Source organism: Macrobrachium rosenbergii, chromosome 33 (genome assembly GCF_040412425.1).
Source record: "Macrobrachium rosenbergii isolate ZJJX-2024 chromosome 33, ASM4041242v1, whole genome shotgun sequence".
NCBI lineage: Eukaryota > Metazoa > Arthropoda > Malacostraca > Decapoda > Palaemonidae > Macrobrachium > Macrobrachium rosenbergii.
Window position 1 is genome coordinate 6487501 of NC_089773.1, and position 10544 is coordinate 6498044.

Below are 10544 nucleotides of genomic sequence, written 5' to 3' on the forward strand. Positions count from 1 at the left end.
GGTATCTGTCAAGAACATACAAAAACAGTTAGTTTTTGGTTCTGTTTTTTTGAATCTTTTTGTCCACTTTTGTTATGGTTTTGTAATATTTAATGCCACGCCATCAAGGTTGCTGTTAGGAAGCCAGTTTCTTCGAGCTTGGAATATTGTTGTTTAGTCTGTTCAGTGAAGAACTGGAAAAAACTGAGCTGAAAGTAAAAACAAATGAAATAATGGAAGCAAATGGTAAATGTTTCTCCAGACGAGACATAAAATGCCCATTAGGCCATCAAATGTGGTTTTAATCACTTACTCCATTTCTGTTGACTTTTCCGTAACATTCGTCTTGCAAAGGTCGACCCTTGTTACTTCCCTTTAATTCTGCCGCCAGTTATGGGTATGAGTTATTAATAACAATTTGCCCTTCACTGCCTGTTCTTCATTTGTTAAACTTGCAGTCTTGGCTACAGTATCAACCATATTAGCCTCACAGTGCTGCCAAGTCACACTCTCATAAATATACCAGAGTAGAATCAGTAAGCCAGTAATTCTGTCATCAGCTTGGAAGAATGAGATCTGATGTATGAACTCTTTTTATCACACTGCTAATGTGGCCCCAAGTTAAATAGCCTTCTCTTCAAATAAGTAAAAAATTAGATATCACGTGTCTAGATAGTCAAAAGTATGTCCTTGAGTGCATCCGTCCTCCATTTTGCTTGTTCACATTTAACTCTGTTGAAGATCACTCATGCGATTGGCTTGTCAACATCTAAGCCATGGCTTTGCTGGTGCTTGTATGTGTTTAATTAATAACAAACAAGTTGTTTTAGTAAGGTTTTGTAATTTTTTGAGAATCTCAAACACCTTGTGGAATTAGAGAATCTCTCTCTCTTTTGTTGTCCAACATGTCATCTGGTAACACTGCAAACCAAAATATCCCCCCCCCCACCTTCCTTATTGTCCAGCATGCCATCTGGTAACACTGCAGACCAACATTCTCCCCCTCTCCCCTTATTGTCCAACAAGCTATCTGGTAATACTGCAAACTGACACCCCTCTCTCTCCCCCTTATTGTCCAACATACTATCTGGTAACTGCAAACCAACATCCTTCCCTCTCCCCCTCCTTATTGTCCAACAAGCCATCTGGTAACTGCAAACTGACCCCCCCTTTCCCTCCTTACTGTCCTGCATGCTATCTGGTAACACTGCAAACCAACATCATCCCCTCTCCCCTTATTGTCCAACAAGCCATCTGGTAACACTGCGGACTGACCCCCCCTCTCTCCTTATTTTCCAACATGCTATCTCGTAGCACTGCAAATCGAAATGCCCCTCCTTCCCCCTTTCTTTCTCACCTTCCTTAATGTCCAAGACATCATATGGTAACACTGTAAACTGACTCCCCCCCCTCACACTCATACTTCCTTATTGTCCAACACATCATCTTGTAATACTGCATACCAACCCCAACCTCTCTCTCTCTCTCACATCTTCATAATTGTCCAAAACGTCATCTGACAACACTGCAGACCACCCCTTGACTCTTGTTATCAGAATATATGTTTTATCTGGTCTAATACTTTTGTTTTTGTTATCTAATCAGCTGGAACAAGAGGGTAATGTTCTAAACCAGCTTGTCACACTCGGAACCAGTTGGCATTGGTGAAAACTGTCCTTGTGACGTCGAATATGATTTTTATATTGAAAAATGAATGGGCTGTTTTATAGAGAACTCTGTTCTAGTGTACTCTGGAAATTCTTAAGGACGTGATAAGGTGGATTATTATGAAATGCAAGTGGGTCTGCTCCTCTTTTTTTGGGTGGTGACTTTTGATGTTTTAACCTCTTTTTTTTTTTCTTTCTGTGGGGGTGGGGTGGTTAGAGTACTGTACATCATTATCATTATTATTGCTGTTCTAACATATATGAATTGTTCCAGCATACATGGGAGAAAATTAAAGGGCCGATTTAGTTATTGCATTTGAAAATTAATGCAAACAATAAAATGATAAAACAAACGTTGGTGACCACAAATGTCCGCTAAGACAAAACCACACACTTCCCTAAATGTCTTGCCTCTTCAAAAATTACTTTTCTCTCTCAATATAGTCACTTGTTGACATCCCTAAAGTTATATTTCCTATCTCCCAAGTGCTAAAAATTAATTGCATTTCATAAAGCCCCAGATTATTATACAAGAAAATTCCTTACTCTTTTTGTGTATGCCTTCCAAGAAAGAAACTTCATGAATAACTGAGAGTCGATAGATCTATACTAAATAGTATGTAATGCTGCACAGATCGGCCTATGCAAAATATTAATGTAACAGAAATTAACTCTTTTGACTTCGATATTATAAAGTGCAATGTTATGAATAGTAATTTAACACAAAAATTGTTATCTATGTGAAAAGTAATGCAACACAAAAATTGTTTTATCTATGTGAAAAGTAATGTAACACTTAAATTGTTAATTCCTGTGACTTTGTTTTTATAAAGTGCAATGTTATAAAAAGGAATTTAACACAGGATTCATTAACTCTTTGACCTTGACATAAAGTCCAGTATTTTAAATAGTAGTGTAAAAGAAATCCTCAACTATTTTCACTTTGATGTTATATAATGAGGTCGTAAGTCCAATGCACAACCTGCAACAGAGGTATCTGCAATAAGGACCCAGTGCTCGATTAGATAAGGTTTTAGGATAGATAAGTTCGTATACTTTGGTCCATTGCTGGCTGTCCTATTAGGAATTCCTTAACTAGTTACCTTGGATGTGGGTTTTTTTTCAATAACAGACAAAGGTAAATTGCTGTTAGAATTTTTAGAAATTGGTAGTGGTCCTTTTTAGCATTTAATGCCCTGCCTTTTCACTTGTTTGAAATTTTCCGTATTGTAAGCAGGTTTACTAGAATGCTTAATATAAATACTGTATTTATTAAGCCGTTTTTTTAAGTGGTATTGAGTGTAACTATAGTTGCCTTGTATTTGTTATAAGTCTTACATTATTATTCTGTCTGCTTATAACATATCACTGAAGCATTTAACTAAGTTTCACAGACTAAGAGTTTAAGAGTTTTTACATGCACAAGCAAAACGTATGTAGTAAAGGAAGCCTTGCCTTTCTCTTCAAGAAATGATCATATCTGTGTAAGGCTGTCTGAAAATCCATAGTATGTAATTTTTATTCTCTTGTGGTAGTCCTTTTATCAGAGTTTTTCAAGCCACATTAATTCCAACAAGGTGGTTCTCTCTCTTTATGTTCTTATTTTGTTGTTGTCTTTGTTGTTTGGGGGTAACCAAACGTAGGCCTCGTGCTTGTCAACAGGTGATTAGACTTTTGGGAGAGACAGGAATGCAGTGTTCCAGAAGGAGGTCCTCTTGGTGGGTGTAGCTGTCTGCCATAGCAAAGGATTGCAGTCTGTGAACGGTCTTGTTATCATATTGCTTTTAAATCTTTTCATGTTGAAAGTGGTGTTGAGTAATGTAGCAGGTGCTCCTTAACCAACAAAAAGCTGAGTAATTGGAGCATTTGTTCATCTTGGCTGCAGTTACTCCTTATAGAGGTGGTTACTCTAAACTCAACACGGTTCATGAGCGTGGCAATGTTTGCTTGAAACAGTACAGTAGTATACAGCGTGTACAGCAAGGTTCTTTTGCATTACAATAGGGTATTTTTGGAACCTTTGAACTGTTCAGCTGTTATTGGTTGTAGTAGTTGTCAGTTGTTCTCAGTTGTTAGTGCTTCATCTTGGCTGTTTTTAAATTTATTATACATACAGTATTTGTACTTGAAAGAGGTTCCTCTATTAATGTGTAAGGAATGCGTAAGTTCTGAGTCATCTATTTATTGCAGGTATTTTGAGAGGTGAAAGAGGTCCTACCTCCATATAAAAAATTGTTTGCCAGACATGACTGGAATACTCACATTAATACTATTGTTTATTTGATTACAATAACACTTTTTAACCTTACTAGTGAAGGCTGAATTGCTATGCATATAGTTGAGAAGTGCTAGAAAGTAATATTTACTTTTGTCCGTTGCAGGTTGTCAGAGGAGCACAGTGGGTACGATCGTTCTAGTCATTTTTATGATGGTAGGAGAGATGAGGGGCTCAGCTACAATGGCTCCAGTGTCGGTCCACCTGGAATACGCCGTGCATACCCAAATGAGCGTGACCCAGACTTTGCCAACAGAGGTCGGTTGCGAGCGTATCCCAGGTCTTACGGTAGTGTTAGATCAGAGCAGGGTGACTATCGATGGAGTGGGAACCCTCCGTATCGGTACGCCCCACAAGATATGTATGTTGAAGAGAAGGTAGTGAGACGAGTAGGGGTATCCTCTGCTCCTATCTCCCCACCTCTTTCTCGTACTGCTGTCTCTCGAGGCGGGAGGATAGCCACCGGTCAAAAGAGTCGATCGAGATCGGACTCTGAGTCCAAATCCTCCAGCAGAAGCAGAAGCAGGAGCAGTAGTAGTAGCAGCAGCAGCAGCAGCAGTAGAAGTTCTACCTCCAGCAGTTCGAGATCCCCGTCACCCAGGAAAGTGATTGGAAGTACGAATACTGGACTGCTTACTCCGGTAGGAGGGATGGGCTCTCCACAAGAAGAGAAAAGACCTCTAGCCATATGTGTAAGAAATCTTCCTCCGTGGTCCACAGGTAAGTCAAGTGACGTTAAGGAGTTTTAGCTCTTGATTTGGTTTAAACCAGATGTCCTCAGTTGCCCATATTCATTAATAAATGAAGTTTTTATGCATCAGAAGTGTTTTACCCAAAAGTGATGAGTCCGTGATGAAACTTCTTTGAGTAGTTGACTTACACAGACCAAAATTTCTTTACAGAAACTTCGTTACGAGAAGGGCTGTTCCATGACTACAAGAAGCATGGAAAGGTAATGGCTGTACGCTTGCTTGGCTCTGGCAATGATCGCTTTGCTGTTGTCTGCTTTAAGAAGCCAGAAGATGCTGAGAAGGCACTCGACGCCTCACGAGAAAAGCTTTTTTTTGGTGTTAAGATCCAGGCAAGTTACCACTATTTCAGTGTTCAAGTGCTGGTTTGTGAAGAGAACTTTGGAAATAGAGCCTTGCTATTCTCACATTCCTTGCGATGTGAAAGAGAATAGTGACGGTAGATTATTAATGTTATTATATTAGTAGTGTATTGCCCCCACTATGTAGTGATAACTAAAATACACTGATTTATAGCAGTTTAGGACTGTTAGCTATGATTGGCATTGCTTGTTGGATATCCCTTGTTGATCAACCTGAGTTTAGGCATTGATATGGAATTTAGGAACTATTTAATGCGATTATGACGGGCTAGCATTCCGTAAGTTCTGTTTTCGTTAGCCAACACTTATCTTTACAATGTGTATGATGAGTAATTTATAGTATCTTATAAAATGTACAGCAATAATCATTGGTCAAGTTTTATTGAAAACTGTTTACATCATATAGGTACATCAAGGCTTTAGGTTGCGATTAATGTCATTTTGTCCATAGAAAGGGTCTGGATAGTGAAGTCAATAATTTTTATGTCCTTGTTGCTTTATGCCTTAAGAAAATATTTCTACTTTGTTTATTTGAAAAAAGTTATCTTCAATGTTCTTTAAACCTCGTAGATTAGAAATTGTTTTTGTTGGGAACTATAAAAATGAATCATCTTGTACACCAAAGACTCACCTTTTATGTGGACAAAAGTGCATCATGCAACATAATATATCATACTACAGTACTTGTGTTAATAGGATCTTTAATATTCCAACCTGTTCCAATATGCTGTACTAGGATCGTGAATATGCTAACTAGTTTTGTTAGTTTCATAGAGCCAAAAATAATGATAGTGTGTTGTATACAGACAGGAGAGAGCTATTGTATTTACATGCCTGTGCGTGTATTCAGAAGCTTTCGTTCGTTTCCGTTTGTAATTTAATGCTACTGTACTTGCTTGGAGCATGGCTTTCGCTTCAGATTGATGTAATGCCTTGACTGTGTTGTAAGGAGCTAGAACACACAGATTCTTTCGAAGGAAATTTTTAACCATTCCCTTGCACCGTAGATTAGAAGAAGGTAGTAGTTTTATCTGTCAAAAGGGAAGAGTGATGTTAAAGCCCCAAAATTGTGTTGAAGTTTTTACCCTGTAATGTATGAAAGTAGAGTACAGTGGAGTATTAGTGTTAACTCTGCCTTGTACATTTGTTCTTTTATTTTTGTTTAATACTTTCTGGAAGTTATGTTCCATTTTATAGATTCAGTGAAAGAAATATGAGTGAAAACATTGAGCTAATAGTTAGATAATGGAAAATAAATATTGCATTTACATTTTACAAGTATGTATGAGGAAATTAACAAATTTCCTCCCCTGTATAAACACCGGATAAACTGTGGTTTTTAGTGTTGAATTGTAAAGGCAGGAAATGACAAGTAGAGGAGATTCTATGTAATAAAGGAACAAACATTAATTGAATCTGGCACTAGATTAGCACTCCATGCTGTCACCCAGAAAATGAAAGATCACAGATAGCATGTCAAGGAAACGGAAAATAAGAAGTGTTTAAATAAGTTTAGGAATCCACGATCAGTGTTTTGTCACCACAAAAATCCTTAAGGGGTGGCAAGTAGCACAGAACTCATGCCTGTTTACAAGGGTGGTAGAAATATAGTTATTTTCAGCTTGTCATTGATACAGTATGTTTAGCGATATACGAGGTAGTCATGACTGTGTATTTTCACATTTAAATTTCACTATTAGGTGTTAGGAATGCTCTTTGTAAATTCTCCATTGTTTTGATGTTAATTAATCACTGTGCATGGATTCTAGTAAGTTTTACATTATCATGTTATTTAAGGAAAAAAGCATTAAAAGATGTCTATTGATGTCAGGTATTATAGATTTTAAAGACATTTTTTGGTTTCCCCCCTTTTTTTTTTTTACTTTAGAGGAATTTTTTTTAACCTCTAAAGGAATGTTTTTTTTTTTTACATCCAGTGGTTTTACATTTTTGTTGGTATGAGAAAATCACAAAGTAAATCTTGTCTGGAAGATGTTTTCATTTCTTTATATTCAAGATGGTAACTAGGTGCTCAGACATCTAAATTTGCAGGCCAGTTCAGTACCATTTAGATTACACTGGGCATGGATAGTTCTTGGGGAAGTGTATTCATGTTAATCAATAGAAGATTAGTGCATGTTTTTGTAATTCGTGTTGGTTTTCTTGAAATAGTGACTGTTGTGACTTTTCAAGATGGGATTCCCTCCTCCATAGTTAAAGCTGAGGCCACCTGCTTGTGTTGTAGTGCAATGATTTTCTTTTGTTGTGTATCATTCAGTCAAATGTAATGCACAGGATACAATAACCTCTCCTAGTTGTAAAATGAATAGTCGTCTTAATGTGAATCTGTATTAGATATGTCTGTACTTTAGTTAGATGTATTTTTTTTTTTTTTTTTTTATGACAGGTTGCTCCCCATGAGGGTGTGGAATTGGACGAGAGCGAGTGTCGAGCTTACGATGTGGAAGTAGACGAGTATCACCCAAGGGCCACACGCACACTCTTCATAGGCAACTTGGAAAAGGATGTTACAATAGATGATCTCAAGAAGCACTTCGAGCAGTTTGGGGATATTATAGTATGTATTGCCATCTGGATGCTGTTAGGGTTTCTGTTCTGATTTTTACATCACATTTTGAAGCAGTTGTAACTGATTTATAATTGATTTTACCTGTCAAACTATTTTGTTATAATTATTTTTCATATAAATTTCATAATCACTTGAGTCACTAAAATGGTGAAGAAATCCAAACTGGTGTAAGTGCATATTTATAAAAATATATGTAAACAATTAGTATATATATATTTTTAAAATAAATTTACACTTATACCATTGTGGATTTCTTCACCATTATTATTATTATTATTATTATTATTATTATTAGTATTATTATTATTAGTGTTGTTAATACCACCACCACCACCATCACCACTCTTGATGCCATCATGTACAAAAATGACAGTGTTCTTTGCATAAGCCATATACATTTGTAACTGGAAGTGTTAGGCTAATGTGAAGGAAGGTGCTGGGATAAAGGTTTGATTGTTTTTCATTTTAATTAACAGGAAATTGACATCAAGAAGCAGAATGTCTCCACATTTGCCTTCTGCCAGTACTCGGATATACGATCTGTCGTGCGAGCAATGAGGCAGATGGACGGAGAGCATCTTGGGGCTAACCGCATTAAACTGGGATTTGGAAAATCCATGCCAACCCGGTGTGTTTGGATAGATGGTGTTCCTGAAACCTTAACAGAGCAACAGTTATATGAGCAGTTTTCCCGGTATGGCCCTGTTGTCCAGACGATTATTGATAAGGAGAAAGGCCACGCTCTCATTACTTACGATAATGTGAGTATAATTGTTTTACTCTCTCTTAGATTAAGTTACACCACTGAAGACAATGTATGTGTTGATGCTGTAAATACTGATCCATTAGAATTATCAATTAATTATTAGGCGAATTTATTAATTATTCTAGTCGTTAGGGTGTAAATGTCATGGTGAAAATGCACTTGGTGCCCTGGCCAATTATTTCTAATGAAATTTCATTGCATCCTCCTAGGAAAAATATGCATCAAATGCTGTGATGGAAATGAGGGGGAGAGTTTTGAATGGAAGAAAGCTGCAGATAGACTTTGCCTCGAGAGAGTGCCAGGCTGCCTTTTATGAAAACCTTTCGAAGCAGGGCCATCCTTTACCAGCTGATAGGCCTTGGGAACGCAGCAGAGAAATTGAGAAGTAAGTTTGATGAGAAGTGGTTAATTTTTAACACATTATGTAAGTACAGTATTTTTTTTTTTACTGAATTTCTTAGACCATTCCACGAGGGGATTATGCTTTTTGGAGATAGAAACGATTTAATTATTAAAAATGATGAAAAGAACTTCACAGCTTTTTACAAAACCCCAATTTGCTTATTTCACAAAGAAAGTGCTTTATTTTTAATTTTTTTTTAATTTTTTGTATCTGTCACTATGAAATTTACCACTAAGGTTGAGTTAAATGTAATCTTGCAAAAGCAGTTATGAATTAAAAACCTTCTGTTGTTAGCATTCCAGATACTGTACTAAATGTACAGTTGAGGAAATCCAGAAAAGAAAATATTTGTTATTCTACTTTTAAGTTTCTTCAAGATAGAAGTACACAGAAGTCCTCAAATATTTAATCATACAATCCCAGAAATATTGGGAAAGTAAACAAAAATTGTAATTCTGTTGTTTTAGTTTATGGAATGTAGCTTCATTGGTTATATGTGCTGGTAAATTGGAATCTTTGTGGTGTAGCACATGCATTTGAAAGTGAGAGTTGGCTGCAAATGGGGGTTAAGCTTTTATACTTTTCTTATGTCTTTTCTGCCTATGGGAAAATATGCAGTACATTGGAACATTTGTACATTAATCACAATTTTTTTTTTTTTGTTAGGTTGTACATCAATAAATTGCAGGATTGTAATGCTGTACATATATTTTGCTTTTCCTGATGTCATTTCTTATTTTCTACCAGTTTCATGGAAGCATATTGGAAGATTAGCTGTAACTGTGGTTGTATGTTGGACATTTTCATGCTAACTTGTTGAGGCAGTGATAAGACAGTATATGAACTGATAGTTCATACATTACTTGTTTCGTGAAACCATCATATTAAAATTTATTATGTAGGATACACCATGTTTTCTACAGATGTTGTAAGCTTGTTATGTGCACTATATGTATTTATATCTTAATTATTGCTGAAATGGTTTCATTTTCATTTTGAGGAACAAGTGTTGCTGTAGCCAGTTATTTTATTTTCAGCAAATTATGTATCAGAAAAAACAAAGCAGCTTAATTTTTTTTTTCTTTTTCAAAGGGACGCAGGGCGATATGAAAGTACGACTAACAGGTACAGCCGGTATGATAGAAGTAGAAGGGAAGGGGTCTTTTCTTCTAGAACCACAGCAAATAGTCGTACTGCCACTTACAGCTCTACGGGTAATCGATCACGTGGCAGATATGATAACTATGATGAATTTGCTCCAGGGTGAGTGTGGAGGGAATAGAACCAGCCTGCCATATTTGTCACTTGAGTCATTGGAAGAGATAATTAAAATGCTTATAGAAATTTTGAATTCACTTTTGCAAGAGTATCAAGAAGTTGAATATCTTATTGTAACTGGTTTAATCAAGTGGAGTGACCATTATAGCTTGGCTTAATAGACAGGAATCTCTTGACTTTTACATAACTGCCTTGCGTTGCAATTTTGTACTCTATATTATTTGGGATGAGTCTTACCTACTGCTAAACATAGCTTATATCTCTGCGCCGATAAGCAAGGAGATACCAGCTGTCTTTAACAGTAGGTAAGTATCCAAATAGTAAATTTTATTATGAAAATTTATACTTTGTGAAAGTACAGTAATATTGGCAGTATGTATATACTATTGTGGAATTTTTAAAACTAGCAAATAAGCTGTTTCAACTTTTTGTATGAAAACTTATGATTCAAATGAAAGCTATTAAAGTTTTTTGT

The 10544-nt window shown here is 36.3% G+C and overlaps 1 protein-coding gene across 1 annotated transcript in view; it reads left to right on the plus strand.

The window, feature by feature from the left end:
* spen (split ends) overlaps positions 1 to 10544 on the plus strand; it is a 198789-nt gene that overhangs the window by 164657 nt on the left and 23588 nt on the right. The window contains 6 exon segments of the mRNA XM_067133255.1: positions 4028 to 4641; positions 4824 to 5002; positions 7440 to 7610; positions 8099 to 8383; positions 8598 to 8773; positions 9884 to 10054. Coding sequence (XP_066989356.1) covers positions 4028 to 4641; positions 4824 to 5002; positions 7440 to 7610; positions 8099 to 8383; positions 8598 to 8773; positions 9884 to 10054 — 1596 coding nt within the window.